This window comes from Triticum aestivum, chromosome 6B (assembly GCF_018294505.1).
Source record: "Triticum aestivum cultivar Chinese Spring chromosome 6B, IWGSC CS RefSeq v2.1, whole genome shotgun sequence".
NCBI lineage: Eukaryota > Viridiplantae > Streptophyta > Magnoliopsida > Poales > Poaceae > Triticum > Triticum aestivum.
The window spans coordinates 715,084,017-715,108,851 of record NC_057810.1 but is presented as its reverse complement, the minus strand read 5'-3'; the positions used below and the strand labels follow the sequence as shown (position 1 = coordinate 715,108,851).

The 24,835-nt window shown below is 45.0% G+C and overlaps 1 protein-coding gene and 1 pseudogene across 1 annotated transcript; one reads left to right on the top strand and one right to left on the bottom strand.

Annotated features, from left to right (window-relative positions):
* Positions 1–3,970: 3,970 nt before the first annotated feature.
* Positions 3,971–17,687, bottom strand: LOC123139935 (putative disease resistance protein RGA1; annotated as a pseudogene).
* A 3,307-nt stretch (positions 17,688–20,994) lies between these two features.
* Positions 20,995–23,275, top strand: LOC123139727 (putative receptor-like protein kinase At3g47110). The gene is made up of 2 exons (XM_044559454.1): positions 20,995–21,096; positions 22,160–23,275. The coding sequence occupies exons 1-2, from the start codon at positions 20,995–20,997 to the stop codon at positions 23,273–23,275; spliced, it is 1,218 nt and encodes a 405-aa protein (XP_044415389.1).
* The last annotated feature ends 1,560 nt before the right edge of the window (positions 23,276–24,835 follow it).

Sequence of the window (24,835 nt, the reverse complement as noted above, 5' to 3'; positions counted from 1 at the left end):
TCCTACTACCTCTTGGACAAAAGATACACATTATGTACTACCTGATCATGTAGAGTATTCATTCTAGTATTTCGTTTCATGCCACCCATACTGTTGATCTATTTTATGCTCACCGGGATGTCAAGAGCAAACCTGTTGTTCTCGTTTTGTTTTGTTTTTTGGCCGTGTGTAATTCTCGGGGTTGGGACCTTCCCAACCTTCTCTTTGGAAATAAATGATTCGGTGAGATCCTATCTCTCAGTGCTCAACAATCTGCAAAACAAATCAGAAGGATAGTTTCAGAAAAAAATCATCAGGATTTGTCATCCTAGCCACTGGCCAGTTACCGACCACTCCCATTGTATGGTGTACAAGAAAAGCTTGTCCACGTATTGGTCTTGTCATGCTAATTGTTCAAATATTGGGGTTATGGCAAAAAAGCTTATAACGACTTGGATAGTAAAAGCAAAGAAAAGTACAGACAGAGTGATTAACTTAACTTGCATATGCTTTAGGGAACCGTAATGTGGTTCCTAATTGTCAAGCCCTAACAGGCACCTTTCCCAAACATCCCTTGTCTTGGTCACATTATCATCCATAAAGATTACACTATCCAGTCACTAGTCTCAAGTTACCCTGCTTACAAAATAGAGAGAAGCAGCACATTCCCAGTCCATGCCATGGTCTTGGAATTCTCGCACATTTATCTTCTATAGTTAAGTTATGGATGAAATTTACAATGATTTGAACAATCGACGAAATCAGTTAGCACACTATCAGTAATTCGGATTTTAGAGGGGTAGTATGCATAATCTGAGTTTGCGTTTCATTGGTGGTAGCAGTTTTCTCCTTGCTGCTGGCTGGAAATAATAACGCATGAAGATGATGATGATGACTGACAAGTCAAGGAAGACATAACCAAGCACAACAAACAAATTGGGAAAAGAGACATATCTGAAAACAGAGGACATACATGACTAACCAAAGGACTTAACTGAACTCTACCTCATAAACAAATAAGATGAGTTGGCAACGCTTGGGCGGGAGATTGATGGTATGGTATTTAATTTACAGAACCAAGGCTTAGAGGACCAAGTTAATAGTAGTTGAGTTCTCTTAATTTTGTCAGCCAGACGCAGAGCCGTGACAGTCAGTTGCTGCATGTTAAGGCCATGAAGGACCAAGTTAGAAGAGATGGAAGGCGATATCGAGAAGCACCATTCGATATGAACGGGACAGTAAAAAGGGAAGTTGCGACAAGATCTCACACCAAGATACTACACACCAGTAGCAGGAGCCTGAGACAATAGGTCTAATTGACATTGCAACCGTCACCGGGACGGAGAGCACCGAAGTGCCTGCTGCCACAGCGGGACGTGGTATGGTGTAGCAAAAGCAGAAGAAGAACAACAAGAAGAGATGATCTCAAACGTTTATCTTAGTTTACTTTTGAGTTGAGCATGAGAAGCTTTGTTTTCCGTCCTCACCTGCCCTGCCCTAAATTTCAACTTTCAAATCTGCATCTTGCTGTAAATACGCATGGATCAATAAGAAGTTGATAGAAACGGTTGAGCCTTCCTTCAGTTTTGACGTGAGCGTACTTCCAGTTTTCAGTGCTCAAAATACAACTGTCACATAGTTTTTGGATGCAGACAGAAAGTAATCACAACAACAGAAATTCAGACCAGGGACTAAACGGCAAAGTTATCACAGTTACTATGGGCGGGAGGTAGTACTATTTTGGCTTCCATCTCTTTTGGATTTCGGCCCCCAATATATATTTTCTGGCAAGACATGACCCAAATGGCAATTATATATTTTCCCCTCGAATATTACTGAAGAGTTGAAGTGTCCTAGCATCCGTCTGGTCTAGATTTTATTCTTCATTTCATTGTTGATCTAACAACTTGATGAAAACTGGTCAGCGTACTTCAGTTTTGAGAGCTCACAGCAGAACAGTCACACCATAAGTTTTCAACATGTGACCAAAAGATCTAATACATTTACCCCCAGTGTAGTATGAACATAGGAACACTAAAGAACGCAAGTCACCATGTGCAGAGCTAGACCTTTTCTTTGGACGGCTCCATGAAGCTTTGCTTTCCCAGTGGGCATGTGCTGCAGTTCCCTGTAGAATGGATGGATTCAACTTCTGGTTAGTGAGCATTTTAGTTTTGCTTGAAATTCCGGGCCACCATATGAAAAATAACAACATATGTACATAGCGTGCAGTGTGAAGAAAGCTTAGAACATTTGGTCAAGTAATCTATGTAAAAGAAGTTTTATAAGTATCCTGATAACCATGGAAGTATTAACAAGTAATCTGTTCTCCGGCGTCCCCAATGGTGCCAAACAGAACCTATCACTGGTCGCATCACAGGCAAAATGCTTGAATTTTTTTTTTCAGCGAAAAATGCTTGAACATTTGGACTCCAGCATAGTCTACCCCAACTTGTTTGCGACTGAAGGCTTTAAACATTCCAAGTCAGGCATTTGAACACAGATACATGCTTTAAACACACAAGATGTGATACAACATTCCAAGTCAGGGGAGTCTTGCCACCGAGATGTCAGGCATATGTGAGGAAAGCAAAATCACATTGAGGTAACTGCCGACCGTGACCAAGGAAAGAGGAGACCACAACACAAGCAGGGAATGTGCAAAACAGGCAAATCAGAGAGAAGCACAGTACAGGAAGAGCATCTCGTCAAAAGCAACCCAACGGCCTTTTCATCACTCCAGCTTTGCATGCCATTAGTACGTCTCTCTTAAGAACTAAAGCAGCCAGCACATGTGACGTGATTATATAAGCATTAGTTGATGGAAACTGCTGAGCGTTCCTTCAGTTTTGAATGCTCGTGGCACAACTGCCACACCATATATAGTTTTCGACCAACCTAGTATGTTTTCTCCAGTGTAGCAGTATAGAAAGTCTATGAAGATGGGAGTATATGACCAGAGTACCAAATAAAGAACTCAAGTCACCATGTGCAGAGCTTAATTAGACCTCATCTTTGGACGGCTCCGTGAAGCTTTTTTGCTTTCCCAGAGAAGACGTGCTCCACCATTTCAGCTGATTGATTAGGCGCTTGTGTTGTTCCCTGCAGAATAGATAGGTTCAACATCTGGTGAGCAAGCGTTTTAGTTTTGTTTGAAATTCCCTGCCACCGTATGTAAAATAACAATTGATGTACAGCGTGCAGTGTAAAGAAAGCTTAGAAGGCCGCATTTAGATAGTAAAGCTTGGTAGAGCACTTACAATGTTTTGATGCGGGCAAGCATGGTTCACACAACAGCCTCAGTTCACTGCTGTCCACATTATGTACCATCTGGGGACCGGCCAGTTGATGTTTACACTGTGGCAAAGACTTGATGCTCTTGTATGCATAACCTTAACCTCTTCCAACGATTTTCAAGTTTCCAGCGAGGTTTTCAAGGCTCTCTGGAAGGGACTTTAGATTATAGCAGAGGTGGAGTGTTTGATGGTTTTTGAGGCTTCCAACGCTCTCTTGAAGGGACTTTAGTTCATAGCATTTTGAGAGGTCAGGTGCTTGAAAGGTTTTTGAAGCTTCCAAGGCTCTCTTTGAAGGGACTTTATTTCATAGCATTTTGAGAGGTCAGAGTGTTTGGAAATTTTTGAGGCTTCCAAGGCTCTCTGGAAGGGGCTTTAGTTCCATTTTCATAGGTTGAGTGCTTGAAGGTTTTTGAGGTTTCCAAGGCTCTCTTGAAGGGATTTTACTTCATAGCATTTTGAGAGGTCAGAGTGTTTGAAGGCTTTTGAGGCTTCCGAGGCTCTCTGGAAGGGACTTTAGTGCATAGCATTTTGAGAGGTCGAGTGTTTGGAGGTTTTTGAGGCTTCCAACGCTCTCTGGAAGGGACTTTAGTTCAATGCATTTTGAGAGGTCGAGTGTTTTTAGGTTGACGAGGCTCCCAAGGCTCTCTGGAATGCACTTCAATTTCAAGCAGTGCGAGAGGGCCAGGGTTTGAAGGTTGTTGAGGCTTCCAAGGCTCTCTGGAATGCACTTCAATGCCAAGCAGTGTGAGAGGGCTAAGGTTTGAAGGTTTTTGAGGCCTTCAAGGCTCTCTGGAATGGACTTCAATGCACAGCAGTGTGAGAGGTCCAGTGTTTGAAGGTTCTTTAGGCTGCCAAGGTTCTCTGGGAGGGACTCTAGTTTATTGCACCATGAGAGGTCAAGTGTACAAAGGTTGTTTAGGTCTCCAAGGCTCATTGGAAGGGACTTCAGTGATGAATGGTAAGAGAGGTGTGGTGTTCTAAGACGTTCGAGGCTTCCAACTCTCTCTAGACCGGGCTCAAGCCGTATGCAACAGAAGACAAGCTTATGAAAGTTTTTTAGGCTTTCAAGGCTATCTGGAAGGGACTCTAGTTTTTTACACCCTGTGAGGTCCAATGTTTGTAGGTTTTGAAGGCTTCCAAGGCTCTCTGGAAGGGACTCTAGGTTTTTACACCCTGTCATATCCAGTGTTTGAAGGTTTTGAAGGCTTCCAAGGCTCTCTGGAAGGGACTCTATTTTCTTGCATCATGAGAGGTCAAGTGAACGTAGGTTTTGTAGGCTCCCAAGACTCTCTGGAAGGAACTCTAGTTCCTCGCACCATGAGAGGTCCAGGTTTTGAAGGTTTTTTAGGCTTCCTATGCTATGTGGAAGGGACTCTAGTTTCCGGCACCATGAGAGGTCCAATTTTTGAAGTTTTTTTAGGCTTCCAAGGCTCTCTGGAAGGCACTTTAGACTAGGACATTGTGAGAGGTCCAGTGTTTCAAGGTTATTTAGGCTCCCAAGAGTTTCTGATATGACACTGACACTGGTACAGTAAGATAAGTGAAGATGCGCTAGGGTCTCAAGTTTACTAACGGAGATTGGTATTTTTGAAATTCCACATGATCCATTGAGGTTTAGGTAATGTAATTTTGAGAGACGAGTGATACTCTCGGGAAACTGCCCATCTTGCAGCTTTGGAGCAATAAGAACCTCCAGTTGCTTCAATTGTCCTAAAGCGCTTGGAAACTCTGTGATTGCGCATCCAGATAGATCCAAGACACGCAGACACTTTGGAAATGAAAATGCACCACCATGGAATTTGCAATCCGAAAAATGCATCGCCCTTAATTTAGGTGGGAAAATAGTTGGTATCTTCCTTGCATCTCTGTAATTTGTAAGGGACGCATAGCAGCAGTATTCTTTTGTTCTAGTTCTGCTCCCTATTTCAGCATCAAAGACAACCAACTCTTCAGTAATGACCGATCTTGCAAGATCATGCAGCAGATCGTGCATTGTTAATATTGCTGTCGAAAATTCCTGAAACAAGAGAAATAACACTAGTTCCATCAGAAAATTTGTCAATTGACTAGTATCATTTAAATAAATGACACGACATGATTCTTTTGTAGAAAGACTAATATGCTCAACTTGGCAAGCTGTAAAATTGTCTTCTTTGCACTTCTACTCGACGCCATTCACAGTGGCCCAACTGCCCCGTGACGTCCAAAAAAAAAACATCCCGCCTACACTTAGCCTTACACGCTTAAAGCAAGTCCAACGTCTATCTAAATTTCTCTACCTAAAAGCAATTTTTGGTAGAGCACCCCGCCTCCAGCAATTTACCTATAATGCTCTCTATGTCTTGTTCTCTTTTATGCTCTCCTTCAGGTATAGCATAAATTTCTCGACCTAATTTGTCTTCATTTTGCCTATTTCTTCCTATTTTGTGGAGCACTTTGTAAAAATTGTGTCAAGCACCTCATGTGCGTCGAAATCAATGCCGGCGAGGGCGGATGCATCCGAGAGGTCGGTTCCGAGTTGGTGGTGACCCTGTCGACAGAGGTAGAGCGTGCAACGGTGTGCCTACCATGAGTTTTCATAAAAAGGGGTCAAAACAACTAGGTGATTGCAGCAGTTTGCAGTGACAACCCAGAAGAGCAACATACAGGGGCAGCCGAAGATGAGGTGATCTGCTGTCTCTAGCCCTGCTGAGCAGCAGGCGCTGGTCCTTGTGATGGTGTGTACAATGGTGGAGGGCAGGGAGCCGAAGAGGAGGAGGTAGTGTAGCTCGGAGGTGGAGGAGATGGGTCGCGGCGGTCGTGTCTGGCACTCTATGACCGGAGAACATGGGGGGTAGGGGGTCGGTGGATGGAGAAGGGCGGGGTAGTGCTGGCGGGGGCTGGCTCGGCATGTAGGAATCCACATGCATCGGTTGGCCCTTCCCATGCAACCTTTTAGGTAGATAGGTGCTCCCTGCATATTTGTATGTAAGGGAGAGAAATTTTGGGAGCACCCGAAAATTATGAATAGGTAGAGCTTTAGGTACTTTTGCACTTATGCAGTTTTTATGGATAGATACTGTTACGGACTGTTAGTATTAATTAGTCTGGTCTCCTTACGTATTTGTATTAGTTCTAGATTTCTTTACTTGTACTTCACGTGTCTTGTAATATATATGTTCCCCTTGGGCTGTGTGCAGTACAAATAAGTTGTTCTTCTAACAGATACTCCCTCCGTTCCAAATAAATGTCTTAACTTTGTACTAACTTTAGTACAAAGTTGTACTAAATACACTTATTTTGGAACGGAGGGGGTGCGCTATTGAGATACATTGTTGGACTTTTTTCTTATCCCTCCCACATAGTACAAGCGCTAGCCGAGGCCTCCGGCAAGATAACATTCGTGGATCTGTACCTGGCCAGGCACGAGCTCGTGTTGCGTGGGTACCTGGATGTGAGGTTTCCGAATGCCACCGGCAAGGGAGAGGTCGGGCCGTACCCAAAGCTGAGTTCTAAAGCACCCGCCTCTTGCAAAATTTGCCAGAATGACCATTATGGCACACTCAAAGATACAACAGGCAGCTATGAGCAACTATGATCGAACAACCCGGGCTTGCTAGTGTTTGGAAGAGCAAGGTTGAGGGAAAGGTAAAATTCTACTTGTGGCTGCTGTTGCAAAACAGAAATTGGACTGCTGATCGGCTGCAGGCGAGAGGTTGGCTGCACAATGCTTCCTGTAGACTTTGTGGCCAGGAGCCGGAGTCTGCTGTACATCTCACGCTTCGGTGCTGCTATGCAAAAGAGGTTTGGCACATCCTGCTCGGTGCTAATGACCGGCTGCGTAACACCGTGCTCTCAGCTGCCTCAGTTCCAGACTGGTGGATGATGATTGGTTTGCAAAGTGATGCAAGGGCGCAGGGAGATGTTACCCTGTCTGCGTACATCGTCTGGCATCTCTGGAAGGAGAGAAACCGAAGGGTTTTTGAGGGGAAGGAGGTGACTCCGCCGGCCCTAGTTAATCTAATCCGCGATGATCTCTCCTTGTTGAATGAGGCTTTCAGGCTACCTGCTACTGCCGAGGGGTAGGGCACCTGTGCCTTGTAGTGTTTTCTTTTTGCTCCTCTTAGTTATGTGCCAGTGGGTGTTGTGCACATGTGTGATATACTCCTATCCACTGTAACTTGTACCTCTTTCTTCTCTCTATAATGCAAAGGCAGAGCTCCTTCTATTACCGTCAAAAAAAGGATTACAATCACAACTCACAAGATGAGTGAGGAAGAAAGAAAAGGTAGTGAGAAGGTAGAAACAGTATTCCCTCCCTCCTGGTTTGTAAAGCTCGCGCACATTTCATTAGAAACTTGCCGTTAATTTGGTCACCAAAATTAAATGCCACCAAAATTATACCATCGAAAACTTTTCTTGAGCCTGAATCTAATGATATATACGTATAACTAATATTTTGTTGACCAAATTAAAGGTCAATTTTTTATTGAAATGCATGTGAGACTTACAAACCCCAAATAGAGGGGCTAGGATATACTCCCTCCGTCCCACAATGTAAGATGTTTTTGCAAGCTATGTTAGTTTCCAAAAACGTCTTAGATTTTGAGATGGAAGGAGTACTATTCAGCAGTATGCTCCCCCATGCATGTCAAGCTGGCCCGGTGGTCAGAACTGATCCGTCTTGCCACTTCCTCTCACCTCACTTGCGAAAGTGACTGGTGCAAATGCAGACGTGTATAGAAAACTGGGAAGCTGAAATACAAATTCTTTTGGCCAAATATATAGACTGGATTTGATAAGCCCAACAAAATACACTACTATGTGCAGTGATCCAAATGGGCTGGCTTTTGACAAGGGTAAACTACAACAGGATGGACAAGGTTTTTTTTTTCTTGATGAGCCAGGTCCATATATGTTTCCCCACACTTGGGCAATTTTTAGAGAAAATAGTGTGGAGTATAATCTGGTCCACCAATATCTTGAGTGCTTTGTTTTCCACTAAGGGCAAAACATATACATGGGCTAATGTACCAAACTGTGAACATATATAACATGTATGCTTTTGCACAGTAACTGTTGCATGACATTTGATAATTAAGTAAAATAGAATAATCTTTATTCTATATTGTACATGTATGCTGTAGTAACTCACCTTGCGCGATTTTGAATGCTGAAGAAAAGACATCCCAAGGAACTGCCTAACATACTTCTCGCCAAGTTGTCTGGCCGAAAAGTTATTAGATGGCTCGATGAAACCCAGAGCAATCCATTGATGGATAAGATCATCTTTACTTATATTGTGACCTTTAGGAAAGATGCCACAATAGGCAAAACATAACCTCAAATATGGTGTCAAAGTATTGTAACTTAACTTCAAGGATGGTAACACTGTACTATCAGAAAATGGTTCATCCCAAATATCACTATTGCACATTGCTTTCCAGTCACTAAGATCCATTCCAAATAGCAAGAATCCAAGTGCTTGAGCTGCTAATGGCAAACCTCCACATTTCTTTGCAATCTTCTGTCCAATTGGTTTAACTTGCTCTTTATCAGCTCTAGATTCAAAGCCGCTATTTTGATTGATTATTCTCCAGCACATGTCATTGTCCAAGAGATCTAACATGTATGGTTGAACAGTACAAATTTTTCTTGCAATGTCTATGTTGCGTGTTGTGACTAAGACTTTCATCTTGGAGCTTACATTTAACATAAGCTTGAGTTGATCCAGTTGGAAGTAATCTGTCTCCCATAGGTCATCTAAAACAATTAAAGTTTTTTTTATTTCGAAGTAGATCTTTAAGGCGTTGGTCTATCAACTGTCTTGTATCTAGATTCTGGCTTCCTTTCCCCAGTACTTGAGAAATTATAGAGTTCCCAATTTTTTTCAAGTCAAACACCTGGGATACATAGACCCATATCCGATGATTATAATCTTTGAACTGAGCATCATTGAAGGCCAGTTGTGCTAAAGTTGTCTTTCCTATGCCTCCAAGCCCACAGATAGGAAGAACTGTGCTATCTTCTTTGTTGTTGTTGCTTGATAACAAGGAAAGGACATTCATCCTGTCTCTGTCTCTCCCTATGATGAGTGATTCAACCACATTTGACGTTGTTTCCCGTGGGTCAGGAAACTGCTGCACATTAATTAGGTTGGAGTGATCATGTGTGAATTTGAAAATCTCGTGATCCTCTCTGATCTTCCTCAGCTGACCCCTCACCTTCTTCATCTTATAAGCCATGGTAATCTTGGGTGCAATAGCAAAACAGTCCAGCTTCCCAATCATCTATGAAGGAATTTTAACAAGTGGTTTTATATATAATGAAACTAGGTATATATCTGTACGTAAAACTTTTGCACAGATGTAAAACATAGCTTCCCTTGTAGTACAATTTTTTTATTCTTAGGCACCTAGTTTCACGGCCAGGATTTGTACACCAGATTTAAGTAGGCTAAATCCCTCTTGTAAACCCATCGTTCTTCATTTTTTAGAAGGGCACCAACAAATTTTAAGCTTTAAACGTTGCAATTAACTAGTGCACCAGTTGCTTATATTCGAAAGAACTTTCAGATGAACATGGTTTTATGGACAATAATATAATAAATAGTGAAATTATTAAACAAAAGCAACAAACTCCATACTAGGAATATGAAAGAAAAGACTGATTGATAGAAGACATGGCATATACCTTTCTGGAGGCTGGTTCACTGTCAGCTTGGAACTCATCGAGCATGTAAGAGATGTCGTAGGCAGCGTTCTTGAGCCGCTTGAGCCACAACCGCACCAACTCCTCTGTGACAGACCGCCTCTCAGCATCCTTGAGCGCCGCCTCCATGTACTCCAATGTGTCCTTCATGTCCTTGATGTCGTCCTTGAAGCTCCACAACATTGCGACCTCGTCCCCAATGGCGGAACCCAGCTTATTGCACACCGCTGAGACCACAGCCGAGGCGAGCAAACCGGCTACATGCGCCATGTTGTTCCTCTTCACCGTACCTTTTCTCTTTCAAGTTGTATGCCAATTGGAGGTGCGAACACAGCCTGAGTACCACAAATGAAGCAGTTACCAACTCATGCATGGTCATAGGTTATGTATGACCCCATGCTCCACCGAGATGGAAAGGGATCATCTACCTTGCTTAATTGTGGTAATGCACGCAACACAGCACACGTTAGCTTTAACTTTGCCAACAGGCAAGGGTCAAGAAAAGAATCTCAAGTTTTTTAGCTGTAAAGGAAAAAGGGAAGGAACCAGGGAGAAGAAAAGAATGTGATCTCCTCTCCCTCTGGAAATGAAAAGGAATAGAGAACAATCCTATTCCGTGATGCGTGCTTTGGTCTGTATGTACCTTTTGAGCTCATTGAAGACTATCTAATTCTCTTGTTATAGATTTCGCCGGTGGACTATCTAATTAACAGAAAGACTGGATTGCACAGTTGCCTTCATCCCCCCAAAAAATACATAACCAGTTTATGATACAGATATCAGGATCACAAACAAAAAACAGAATTGAAAGATTTGTAGGATCACTTAGTCAGGCTGGTCATGAACTCAACTTCTCTGTATCTTCTCTGTATGGACTCATCTTTTCTGTATCTTCTGCAAGGCTGCTTGACCAAATTAGCAATCTTCTGCCCCGCACCTTGGAAAATTCAATACCGTGCCAAAAAAATTATTGCATCAGTATATAACTATAAAACTAGGAACAAAAAGAGAAAACACACACTATGATAGTCTCGCTTGTTAGTTTGATTGAAGATATCTACAAAGGAGACAGGAATGGCAGAAGGGGAGGGTCTCAATTATTACTAAATTAGGCAACGCCACATAGATATTTACAGAGGCCATTGATGGACCCATGGAGTCAAGGAGAAATAAGTGGCTTCTAGCGGCAAGAGGCTTACCTGCGGCTATGTTGACTTGCTTCCAGGTGTAGAGAGGCTGTTGTACCCCAGCCGCTCATCTGTTTCCTCGACAAGGCCGCCATTGCAGAAGCACCATGTGCCACATCTTGAGGCGACAATGCCGAGCCACCGAAGCCGCCGCTCCCTGATGCAAGAGAACAGAGGACTCTTCCTCACAGTCATTATATCCTCATCGCCTCTCCCATTTCACATGCCGCAGCCACTCTGAAATATATAAAGATGGGTGGAGGCCTGGAGCACACAAACATGTAAGAGAAGTATTTATCTATAGCATGTAGCATCAACAGAAACAGATCAAAATTTTGTGTGCTTTGTACGTATTTAGAAATCTACCATATCTTCATCTATATAATCAATTCATCATATACTTCACGGGATCAAATCCCGAAGTTAATATGTAGTTCAATCTACCCACAAATCAATCAAACACATGACTCCTGATAATCAAATCATACGTACATACATACATACATACATTTTTTTTTTTGCGGGGGATACATACATACATACATACATCTTTATCTTTACCTAATAATATAGGACGGAGGCTTTCATAGTTCTGCATATGTCATCCTTTTATATCCGTTGATTTCAAGTTAATCCTAAAGATTGACGGATGAGATTTAAAGGAGAGAGATCTGAGAATTTGAGAGAGACAGGAGAGAGGGGGGTACGTAAGAGATTGAAACCAAAAAAAAAACCATGAGTGCTCTCCTTGATGCGTTCACAAGTGTTTGCAATCATCATGACTTATTAATCATACGTCTGCCCTCCATGGTTCTTGGAACGAGTTCAAGTCGGTTTTAAGCGCCCCATGTACACACGCCTCACCCCTTCCGAACCGAATCAAACCCAGCCCTGCGTATCCCGCAACGGAGCCTCCGGTGCGTTCACAATTAAACCTGGTAATAGTTTGACATCCAAACTAAATCCAAGCCAAACTATAGGACTGCATGTCCATCATTGAAACCAAATCAAACCAAACTTTGTTGACTAGAGTCCAGACCAAACCAAATTGTATGAGCTTTTCACCCAAACCAATCCAAACTGTCTCCTATTTTTGGATGGAATCCACGGATTCAAACCATAGACAGATCCCAGGGCCGTCTCAGAAATTTGAGGCCCCGGTGCGAATTATAAAATGGGGCCCTAAAATTGAAAAATGATGTGTGTTATAGCCTCATAAATGGCGAAGGAAAACCACTCATAAAAATAGTGGTGGACTTTTAGTGTGGCAAAATTTATAGCATTGATTTTTTAAAATATATATGCTCACAAAAAAGGTAATATAAAATGTAATAAACATAAGTAAGAATAATTTTCTCAAACATATAACAAAACTAACGTATGAATATGATGTCAAGAGATACTGCTTACACTATTATTCACGACCATCATTTTGTAGAGAAAAAGTCGCTGCTATAAATTTATCGAAATTATGGAAGTATTTTTTTTCGGGAAGTAACCTGTTAAAGAAAAATGAATCAATTTATCTGCCCCCTTTTCGAAAAAAAATGATCTGCCCATTCTTTTATTCATCTTCTATAGAACATAAAAGTCATGTACACAAAGGAAACACATACGCGCATCCGCAAAAAAAAAAAAAAAAACACGCACGCGAATGCACGGTACATCGTACCTTTTGGTGATTTTTTCAGATGCAGCCAATCGCCTCTATCGCAGGTTTCTGTTTTCAACACGTAATGGACTAAAGGCCCAAGGCCCATCTCACTAGAGAATAACGATTCGGTTGCTTTCTTCTTGCGGGAGACGAGTTGTAGACCGGGAGCTCCTATTTGCCGCATTCTGCGGCAAATAGTCTCCTTTTCGCAGAGGGTGCAAATCGCAAAAAGGAAATATGTGCGTATGAGGATTTGATCCTGAGACCTTCTCTGTTGAGGTCGGAACAACGCTGCCAGTCGAACTGTCTCACTGGTTGCGAAATATATGTAGCGCGAAAGTATAAGAATAGAATACAAGCAGTGTAACTCAACATTACTCAAAGAATTTAAGAAACATATACATTTTCTTAAATTCCAATTTCTTTTTAAAACGAGAATATTTTTTAATTACGATCAATTTTCGATAAACACAAAAAAGTTTTTCGAAAATATGAACAAGTTTCTGAATAGTGGTTTTTTTTAAACATGAATATTTTTTAAAGGAGAACAAACTTTTAATCGTGAACAAAAAATTTTGTAAACAAATATTTTCAAAAACATGAACTTTTTTACAATTTTCGAACAAACTTTTGAAATGGGAACAATTTTTTAAATAACGAACAAATTTTGAATTTTTAGAACAAATTTCGAAATGGAGAACAATTTTGAAAATTCCAAACAAATATTTTAATACGTGAACAAAAATTTAAAAAATAAGAACATTTTTTGAAGTTTGTGATTTTTTTTCTGAAAGCAGGAACATTTTTTGAAATCCATGTTATTATGTACAAATTTTGTAAAAAAGAACAAAAATAAATCGATTTTTCTGAAAAAAGAGGAACATTTTTTGAAAATTTGGAACATTTCTTTAAACCAGGAACATTTATTGAATTTGTGAACAAATTTTGTGAAACGGGAACATTTTATGAATTTGTGAACAAAATCTGAAAGCAGGAACATTTTTTGAATTTTGGAACAAAAAATTTGAGACCGGGAACATTTTTTGAATTTGTGAACTAATTTTGTAAAACGGGAACATTTTTTGAATTTGTGAACAAAATCTGAAAAATAGGAACAGTTTTTGAAATTCGGTAACAAAATTTGAAAATAAATTTAAAAAGAAAGAAAAAATAAAGAAACAGAAAAAAGAAAAGAAACAGAAAGATGAAAGAAACAGAAAAAAAGAAATAGAAGAGAAATAGAAAAAAGGATAACGAAAAAGAAAAAGTAACTAAAAAAATAAAAAACCGGTTCAGGAACCTTCTAGAAGGTTCCCAAAACCGGAAAAAACCGACTGGGAACATCCATAGAAGGTTTCCAAAACTGTATGGTTGGAACGGGCCGGCCCACCCCCACCAGCGCTCGGTCGATACCCTGTGCGGTAGACCGACTGTTTGCCGCAAAGAGCGGCAAATAGGGTTTTCCTTGTAGACCTTCCCAGCAGCTCTAATGGCGGCTCCTCTACAGATCACATATATTTTAGAAATACGAATATAGGATCTGGGGGCCCCTATTTTTGGGGGGCCCTGTGCGGTCGCATAGCTCGCACATGCTTATGGACGGCCCTGACAGATCCATATGCACATGCACATCTAACGGACTGGTACTCTAGTAAGAATCCTGTACTGGAATCAGCGAGCGCAACACATGGGAGGTAGAAGTAGAACCAGCTTATTTCACACGCCATCACGCCGCTAGTGACACCGGCAAAGCAATGGCGTGTACCATGTGTCACCCCCTTTTGCTCCTTGGCCTCTCATCCTGACGCCGCTGTTGTGTGGGTGCACTGACGGCTGGTTCAGCGTGGAGCTCATCCACCGCGACTCTCCCAGGTCGCCGTTCCACAACCCGTCGCTCACCCCGCGCGCCCGCCTGCTTGCCGCCGTGTGGCGCTCGTACGCCGGCTCGGGCTCTCCTAACGCTGACGGCGCGGTGTTGGAGGTGATCTCAGGCACGTTTCAGTTCTTCATGTACGTCAACGCCGGCACGCCGCGCACCCGGATGCTGGCCCTCATCGACACCGGCAGCGACCTCGTGTGGCTCAGATGCACCAACGGTTCTGCATCTCCGGCACCGGCACCGCCCGCAGCAGCCGGCGGGACGAACAGCGTGTTCAACCTGTCCTCCTCGCCGAACAGCCGTGCGGCACGTACCGGCCGGTGCGGTGCAGGTTGACCGGTCCCATCGTTGCCATGCACGTTGGGCCATGCGGTGCCGTCAGGACCTCATCTCCTCGAGCTCCAGGATGGACGCCGCTGTCGTCGCACTCCGTGCTGCGCCGAGACACCGAGGGCTTCGACCGCCGGGGACGTGCTTGTGGCAGCCTCCGCCTCTGCTCGGTGCGAACACCGGGACGAAAGTGAACTCGCAGCATGCGCTAGGCCTGCGTCGTGCGCAAGCGCACCCCATCCCAAAATACAGTTTTTTTATAACCACCATACTGCAATTTTATTCAATAATCAGACGGTTTACATCTGATTGCATGGTTGCAATCAAAAACTCAGGGGTTACATCATACGTAACAACACTCGAAGCAGTAACTAAACCCTCCTTTGCACAGCAATGAGCAGCTTCATTGGCTTCTCTCCGAGCGTACTGGATGCTAAGACCCTGAAAGTTTGGGATGTGCATCCCGAAATACAGTTTGGTTGCTGGATTTGGTCTTTGACCGTGGGTTGAAACAGTCTGAAACCATTTTGTTTGTGTCCAAACCGAACCAAACTAATCCAACAATACACAAAACCCAGACCACACCAGATTACGCTAGGGGCTCAGCCCATTCAATCCAATCCAAAGACAGTCTTGTAGGAAAACCGAACTGAAACTAAGGTTTCAATCCAAACTATTACCAGGTTTATTCACAATCACTTCCCCACACCCCAAGCCCCCTTTCGAACCCAGGTCGAAGGTGTCCTTGTGGGCAGCATCCTCTTCCTGCCAGCCTCCGCACGGCCACGACCCCACCGTTGTACTGGTCACCGCTAAAGACAGTGAGGCACCTCTACGTGCTCTCCATACTGGTAGGTGGCCCCTGCAGACCACGCGTGGTTCGTCGACATGTGGTGCAACAACCACGACTGCTCAGGAGCTAGCAGAGGCCGACGGTAGTGACATGCGCAAGTAATTCAGGCTAGCTAACGGCAACAGTCGGCGTGGTGCTGGGAGCTCGTGGGGGATACAGCTCGTGGTGTCTGTCTCAATGCGGTGTGGAGCAGCAGAGTGTCGTCCCTCTCACGCGGGTGGCAATAGGCCACGCGCGGGCAGCCACGCTCGGCAGGTCGCTGACATGCAATGTGAGGCCGTGCTCGGCATCCTCCCCATGGAGATGCCGCACGTGCCTGTACTAAACCGGCCCGCCGGCCCGCCGCCGTCTTTGCTCTCCGCCTCCCTGCAAATGCCGCTGCACCTATAGCGCGGTCACCGCTTGTTTGTTCTCTCGCCAGCTACTGTTGTTCCTCTCTTTCGTGCGAGGCTGCGAGCTATCGCTGGCACTGCTCTTCGCGTGAGAACGTGACCTTATCACAGCGCGGCATACGCTGTCTGAATGGAAGGCGACAGAGCTCGAAGGTTGATCACGGACGCGCGGCAAGCTGGAACACGAACAGAGGGCAGTGGAGCTCATATGGGCTGCGCCCAAGCGCATCGGCGATAGCTGGCGGTGGTCGAACGTGGAGTCACTCGCAGGTCGCTGGAGTCGTCTTGTACATGCAGTGGCGGATCCAGGAATGGAGCAAGCCCCGGGCCTAATTTTTTTTTTCGCGAGAGAAAAACTTAACCTCCATCAAACTATAGCTACCTCAAATATGGCTCAATTGTACCAATAATTTCGAATTTAAACTCAATGCTTAAAGATACAACAAAATGGATAAAACAAGATGACAAAAACTAAGAACAGTACGTGCAGTAAAAAGAGTACCAAATCAATGGCTTGCTTCATCAGTGTCTTCCATAACTTGATCAACGGTGGAAGAAGAGCCAACACCTTGAAAAGTAAAATTTCATATCAGAAGACATAAACATCAAGTGAAACCATTAACATTGTATAGAGTTGAAAACTTACTACTACGAGGAGGTAAAGTTCCTTTGCGACATCTATAGGATTGAAAGCGATATATAATAGCATCATCATCAACCTTTGAAAATATTTCTCGCTCAATGTTTCATACCATGGAAAAATTCAACCAATCATCACCCATCTTATTTCTGGAGTTGCTTCAGTCCTCTCGGCCCCTTGATTCCCTGCTAAAACTCCAGGTGTAGACACTTCTGTTGCGGCCACAGATGAAAAATATCTCTTCATCTTTTATTTCTACAAAATTAAATGAAACTGACATTAACAGTAGCAACAACAACATTCACATTCAAATACAATTCAAGTGAAATTGAATGTTTGACAGCAGCAGCAACCAACACCATAAGCAGATTGCAGATACAAAATGTTTAATCTCTGAAATTTGTATCAACAGAAAACAGCCCCATTACCAATTCTGGGCAGCAGTCAGCACAGGGATTGAGGGAAGACGGCGTGGCCGCCTGGAGCTAGGAGAGGTCGAGGCGGTGAGCCGGCGAGCACCGGAGGCCGGAGCAGCGGCCAGCAGGGGACCACCCCAGGCGTGCGGGCGGGGGCGGCGGAGCAGGCGCGCTGCGTGGACCGCGGAGGCGGAGCAGGCGAGTAGGGGAGCGCGGAACAGGCGAGTAGGGGAGCGCGGAGCGGAGGGGAGTCACCGGCGGGGAGCGCGGAGCGCGGAGCAGCGGCGGCGGCGACTGGCTGCCTGCGTCGACTAGGTCTGGGGAACGAAGGGAGCCAGGTGCGGGCGGTGGGCTGATGCGTGGGGAACGGAGGGAGCAGGTGCGAGCGAAAGGAGCAACTGCCTGGCTTGGTCCCTGGATGACTCGATGTGTATTGGGCCAAGCCCTGGGCCCATTCAAAAACATGCATAGGTAATAACTTAAAAAAAATGCCACGCCCCGGGCCTGGGCCCTGGGGGCCTGGGGCCCAGATCCGCCCCTGTGTACATGTGTCAGCTGGCGCGCCCCATGGAACCTGAAGGTCCCAGGTTTGAATACGGCTCTACGCAAAAAATAGATTTAAGTATAATGCAGATCCACATTATTATACATATACTAAACCTGGCCAGGTTTAGTTTACCAGATTTTTTCGACTTTTTCTAGTCAGTGAAAATCTGACCAATTGGGTCATAGCACGTGTTTTAGTGGGGGATTTGGAAGGGTACGCAGCTGTGTGCGTATAGCGGCTGCCGCTAGAAATAATAGATTAGGATTCAGTTTCCGATTGGTTGTATGTCCATGCATGTCCGGCGGTTTCTATTGGCATGCATGCATGGAGAGATTGAATTGATTACAACTTTGCATCAACTTTGCTGACGATCAAAAAAACTTTGCTTCCATCTTGTGTCTGGTTGTGCATGTCTCTTCCAACATGTTTTGTCTTTACGCGTTCGTCCTTACCTGCATGTCTGCCCTGAGGCTTGATGCTGTCGCAGAACTAAGTCGTTGTGTTCGATTTGCATGCTGCTGCTTGCTGCGTCTTCTTGTAGTCGGCTTCCCGCCCGCGCTTTCCGGGTCTGGCGCTTTCTGGGTCTCTCATACAGTCGGTTGCCGCTTTTATACACCCTTCTTGATGTTTCTGCACTAGGTGCGGTAGCTGCCTCCAATTTGTTCTCTGTTTCTTGGCTCTCTGCTATAAATATTGGCTTTCCCGTGCGCCTTCCTTCCATTCCAGTCGCATCCAGTTGGGCGCAAGGAATGGTTACTCCTGCTTCTGCCCGGCCTGGTTGGGGTCGTTGGGGTCGTCCTTCTGAGATCCGGGCCACGTTATTGCCCGTGTGCACCGTACCGGCAGGTGTTTATCTCATGCGGATCGTTCGGCTGTAACTGCGTGCGGCTCGCCGGCCGTTGCGTTCCGGCCGGGCTGGCTCAATATAGACCAAATTCCAGCACTCATCCCAGGGCAGCAGTAGTGACAGCAAGGACGGCGACCGGCAAGCGAGGCGGGTGAGCAGATGGATATCCGACGAGCTTCGAAGCTGGTCATGTCGCTTCGTCCATGGCAGGGTCAGCGGCGCTCGTCCCCCTGCGTGCTCGCCTGACTTTAGGGGCAAAAGCAAAAGGAAACAGTGTGTTCGAGACGAAGGGGGGAGCTTGCATGGGATAGAACGTGTGGGTTGCGACGGGTCGACCATTGCCTAGCGTCGTCTATTAAGCAGTGGCTAGAAGAATTTGTCATGATTCAGACAGCCCACCACGCACGGCACGGCAGACTAAGGGTGCGTTCGAAGTGCAGGAAAAGTTATAGGAATCGGATCCTACAGGATTTTCTGCACTTGGTGCGTTCGGGTTGAAGGAAAGTTCTACAGCAAAATGGAGGAAAGGTTTTTATTCCTGCAGTTCCGTACAGGTTTCACGGGAAAAAGAAAATCTACTCTGAGCTCTTGTTTTCGTGGAAGCTCGAGGCAAAGGTGTTGGCTGGGTGAATAAAAAAAATCGATGCATGACTATCAAGGACAATAAAATATTCATAGCGTACTAATACTACTACTATTCCATTCCATTGCTTTTCAGACCTGTGGTTTGCACTGTACACCTACATTCACTTCCTGTAGTTTTTCCCATTACTTTGCTTTGCTTTCCTCCAGTCCGAACACAGCCTAAGTTGGAGTGCTGCTCTTCAATCAAAGTTTCGCTTTTTGACTTTTTTTGACTGTCGAAGTGTCGATACACCACAGCACGGCACGACATCCCAAATGATAAACCATTTTTATTAGAGAAAAGGCATACGCCCGACTTTATGAATAAAGTCAACAGGCAGAGTCATGACATAACCATCCAGACATCACAGAAGAAAGCATCAGTTAAGAAATACGATTACATGGCACCCAATCCAGTCGAGGCACGCAGACCAACCTTGAAACCACAACTGATGAACCATGAGTGGCGAGTGACGAGGTCTATTCTTCTTAAAGAAAAAGAAAATGAAAAAGAAAAACCTTTCAAAACTTGCACACAAGTTTGCAAAGCACTTTTTGAAAAATGCAAAGAATAAACACATAATAGTGCAATTTTCACATTCTACTATACTTTACATACATTATTTAGTACTCGCATTTATACTTACACAAAAAAATGTTTTCGAAGGACTTAATTAGTGGCATTGGTATTAACCTTCAAGAAAAGAAAATGAAAACAGTAAAAGAAAATAAAATAAATTTGCACAAGTTACACCAAAAGTTGTGTTGTATGTAATATGCAAGTGAAAACAATATGGTTCGTTTGCTCCAGGGCAGGGCAACGGTACAACAAATTCTTGAACACGGATGGGCGCACCTGTAGACTAGGACCTGAGACTTGGTGGGAGTGCGGTGCACAGTTGGTGGTGAAATTTGAAAGATCACATGGAGTTTTGCTCATCGCGACATTTGTGGATGATCACAACCATGTGCTAGCTAGACCCGACGAGGTCCCATTTATGTGCTCACATATATGGATAAAAGATTTCTAGAGAGCAGAGATCCTAGCGATGGAAGGAGCTGGGATTAGAAAGCACAGTCATAGACAACATCATCAACAGGTATGGTTCATACAATAAGTGTGGCCTTGTGTCCTTGACAGGGGTTAATAACCATTGTTGCACCACAGTTTTTGGTTACGCCATTGTGTCTGACCAGACTGAAAGTATGTACGTCAAGAGGAAGATTTTATTTATTTTATTTTGAATTGGAAAGCCATTCGTCCCAAGGGCTCTCGCGACCACGTCGCCCCCGCGGGCGACCGGCCGCATCCCTAGCATCTCCTCCCCTAGCCCCCCTCCTGTTCCTTCCTTCCCGCCGCCGTCGCTGGCGTCTAGCGCCGGGCCTGACCCGGGTGGTGCCGGCAGCAACGACTGCTGGCCTTTCCCCTCTCGGTGTCGTGCGAACGCGTGGTGTAGCGGCTCAGCAGGGTGCACCTAGGCACCGGAGGTCCAGCGCGGTGGTGGGTTCTCATTGTGGTCGTGAGTGATTTGTTGTGCGGCGGGGCGATCTGGCGGCGCTCGCTCGGCCCAGATGTGGGCCCTTTGTGCCCCATCTGGGTCAGCCGGGCCGGCGGCGGGGAGTGTCGGCGGCGTGGCTTCCTGCAGGCGAGGGAGCAGCGATGGGCGGGTGGGTGCTGGCGGCGCTGGCGCCGACCTACTGCAGGAGGACCGGCGGGGCTTTGCAGGCCGGGTATGGACTTGGAAGGGCTAGGGGTGCCCTGGTATGCCCCTGCTGCCGCGTCCGGACGTCGACCGTGACGGTCCGGAGTCACGGGCCTCTCGCACGACGGCGGTGGAGGGTGGTTCCCTCCCGCGTGGCTCCGGTGCTGCTACTCTCGATGCCTGGTGCTTCTTCATCCTCGTCTTGTCCTCGTGGTGGTGATTTCAGTGAAGCGGCATGGGTGGCGTCAAGACCGCGGTGGCGCATGCTGGTGAGTTGGCTGGTTGGCTCCGTCCCGGTTGGATAGTGAGGTTTGGAGTGTGGGAGAAATCCTTGCCGGTTCTTCCAGCTCCGATTCGGTGACACCTGCAGGTGCCACCATTCCTTCCTCAAGGGTGTCGGTGGTATCCATATCCCACTCCCCTCCGCGTCCGGGGGAAAACCCTAGGACACGTCCGGGCAGCAGCGTTGTCTGCGTCGTATTCCTTTTTAGAGGTGCTGCTTGTTATGTAGCGGATCAGAGCCTTGGTCTGTGATGGGTCGAACTTGGAGGGCGCAGCGGTGGCGGGTCATTCGCGCTTTGTCGAGCTGCCGTTGTTGGCGTCCTTTTATCCATTTTGATGACAAGTATTTCCGAACGGAGGAAGTACAAGTTTATTTGACCCGCTGTGATGTGTATTCCACGGGGAAAAAGACAATGAGTAATGCGTACGCACAAAGAACGGTCACTGACTTGGTTGACGGACTTGAGGTCAGGCTTCAGATAAGGGCGTGAGAAAAATTGCAGATAATTCAGACGCAAGTGCGTGGAGGTGATGACGCTGTAAGAGGGTATTTAAACACCTGGGGCCTCAGCCTGATGAGCATCCAGCTTACTAGCTACACACACACCTTACAACACGGCCGGCGACAAAACCAAAACCATGGAAGGAAACAAGCCGATCTGGCTCAGCAAAGGTGCCATACGTACTCTCTCCTCCTCTAAAAAAAAATAGTACTGCTAACTCTAAACAAACATCCATCTTTTGTCTTGGCGTCGGTTTTGTCACTACTGCCAGCATACTCTTTCTTCACTACTGCCTATTGTCGTTGCTGATCATTTACTCTAACGCTTTGCAGATCAGGGAGGCCTTGTTACATGTGCCAGTCAAGCGGCAAGGCTCGCCCACATCCTTACGCTACTGTCGTTGCTGCTCGTTTCTTGTGGAGTTGGCACCATCCGCTGCTCCTCAACGACTACAGTACATGATAACAGCACAGACATTACCTCGCTGCTAGATTTCAAGTGGGCCATCACCAGCGACCGCAGGCAAGCCTTGAGATCTTGGCACGTCGGCATCCCCCATTGCAGTTGGGAAGGCGTCATCTGCAGTCTTAGGCACCCGGGGCGCGTCACGGAGCTGAACCTCACTGGGCTAGGGTTGTCGGGCCTGATTTCTCACTCAATCGGGAATCTAACGTTCCTTAGGATTCTAAACCTGTCTATAAACGACTTCACTGGGGAGTTACCTCCTCTCAGCCGTCTCCAAAGACTGAAGTACCTCCACTTGAGAAACAACTCATTGCGAGGGATCATTCCAGATACTCTTACAAATTGCTCGAGTCTACAGACCATAAGCCTACGTTACAACTTACTAATAGGTGCAATTCCCCGTGATATAGGCCGCCTATCCAATTTAGTGCTATTAGATGTTATCAGTAATAATCTCACAGGAACAATCCCACCAAGCCTAAAAAACATTAGTCAACTTGAATCTATCTACCTTGATGATAATAAGCTCACTGGAACCATTCCTGGTGAGTTGGGAAAACTCCCAAATCTTTATCGATTACTCCTTGCTGAAAATAGGTTATCTGATGGAATCCCAGAAACCTTATACAGATACAATCAGTCTTCTCTTCAAGCTTTAGACATGAGTTTTAATATGCTTGGGAAAACACTGCCATCTAACTTCGGTGACACCCTCCTAAATCTTGAATTTCTCTTATTGAACGATAACAATTTTGAAGGTCATCTCCCAGCGTCACTAGGCAATATTTCAGGGCTAGAGTGGTTAGACTTGTCATTCAACAATTTCGTTGGTCAAGTTCCAAGTTCTTTTGGTAATCTTGGACTGTTACAACGCCTAAACCTTCAGCAAAACAATTTGTCGGGCTTCATCCCAACAGAGCTGGGTGGCTTGAAACAGCTCACCCATCTGTATATGTCTGATAATAATCTGGAAGGTGTGGTACCATGAAATGGATTATTTGTTGGAAATAACAGTTCCGTATCACTTTGAGGCAACATGGACTTTTTTTATGGAACGCTGGAGCTGCTCCCATGTCCTACGATCTCTCGGAGACTACCTGATCAGACTACTCATTACAATATTTTGTTTCATGCCACTCGTATTGTTTGGCCTATTTTATGCTCATCAAGAAGATGTCAAGAGCAAACCTATCATTCTTATTTTCTTTCTTTCACCATGTGTAATTCTCGGGGTCGGGATCTTTCCAACCTTCTCTTTGGAAATAAATGATCTGGTCAGATCGTGGCTCTCAGTGCTCATCAATTAGCAAAACAAATCAAAAGGATAGTTTCAAAAAAATCATGTCATGCTGGCCACTGCCCAGTAACCGACCACTCCTATTGTATGATCTACAAAGCTAGTCTATGTCTTGGTCTTGTCATGCTGACTTTTCTAATACTGGAGTCATGGTGAAAAAAAACTTATAAAGTCTGGATTCAACCATGGAAACAAGCGCGCAAGCAAAGGAGCATTAGTATGGAGAGTTTTAGATTAATTAACATGTGTTAAATGATGTGTAATCCATTGCAGATTCTGAGTTTGTGTTTCATAGGTGAGGCATGATCATAGCAAATTGCTCCTTGCTGCTGGCTGGAAATAGTAACACATGGAAGGAACATAGAACAAAAATAGTGAGAATGTGGCTGGGCCTTACCATGGAAAATGCCTGCTGATCACGCCAAAGGACGGCATCATCCCTGCAACACCTCAGCACACGGTGGAGGGAGTGGGCCTGCCTCTAGAAAACTACTGCGTTGAGATGTTTCCACAACTGCCAGCAGCACACGAGGACGAACTCACCTGGTGACTGACGCCAACGTCCATGGACGGGGCGAGGAGGTCCAGGGACGCCAACGTCTTGTTCTACCCAAAAAGAATACCGCCCTGCTTTATATATAAAGCAACACAGTTGAACTGATAAATGGTGATGAGGAGATCCTCTTACAAAGAATATCAAAGAAAAATACATAATTACACGAGAGACTACACCCTACCACAAAAAACCTAGACTACCAACAAAGAAGGAGACTCGCCGCCAAAGGGAAACTGTCGGACCTGCCTGACCTAAATTTGAACTTTCAAATGTTTATCTTAGTTTACTTTTGAGTTGAGCATTAGAAGCTTTATTTTCCCTCTTCATCTGCCTGACCTAAATTTCAACTTTCAAATCTGCATCTTTCTGTAAATACACATGGATCAATAAGAAGTAGATAGAAACAGTTGAGCGTTCCTTCAGTTTGAAGCGAGGGTACTTCCAGTTTTGAGTGCTTAAAAAGTCAAAATACAACTGTCACATAGGTTCTGGATGCAGACTAACGTAATCACAACAACAGAAATTCAGACCAAGAACTAAACCGCAAAGTTATCATAGTTTCTTTAGATCGGCAACAAACAGGATAGATCTACGAACTGCTGAGCAAGACGAACTTACTATCAGGAATAAAAATAACTAATGTGCTCATGGCAATTAACACAAATACTTATGAGGAAATCAACATAGATTCTCCC

What these genes read in the sequence shown, in the direction of transcription:
- LOC123139727 (XM_044559454.1), top strand. Translation starts at nt 20,995, where the DNA reads ATGGGCGGGTGGGTGCTGGCGGCGCTGGCGCCGACCTACTGCAGGAGG. An exon ending in GAAGGGCTAGGGGTGCCCTG is followed by an intron (nt 21,097 to 22,159) that starts GTATGCCCCTGC and finishes TTTGCAGATCAG; the next exon opens with GGAGGCCTTGTTACATGTGC.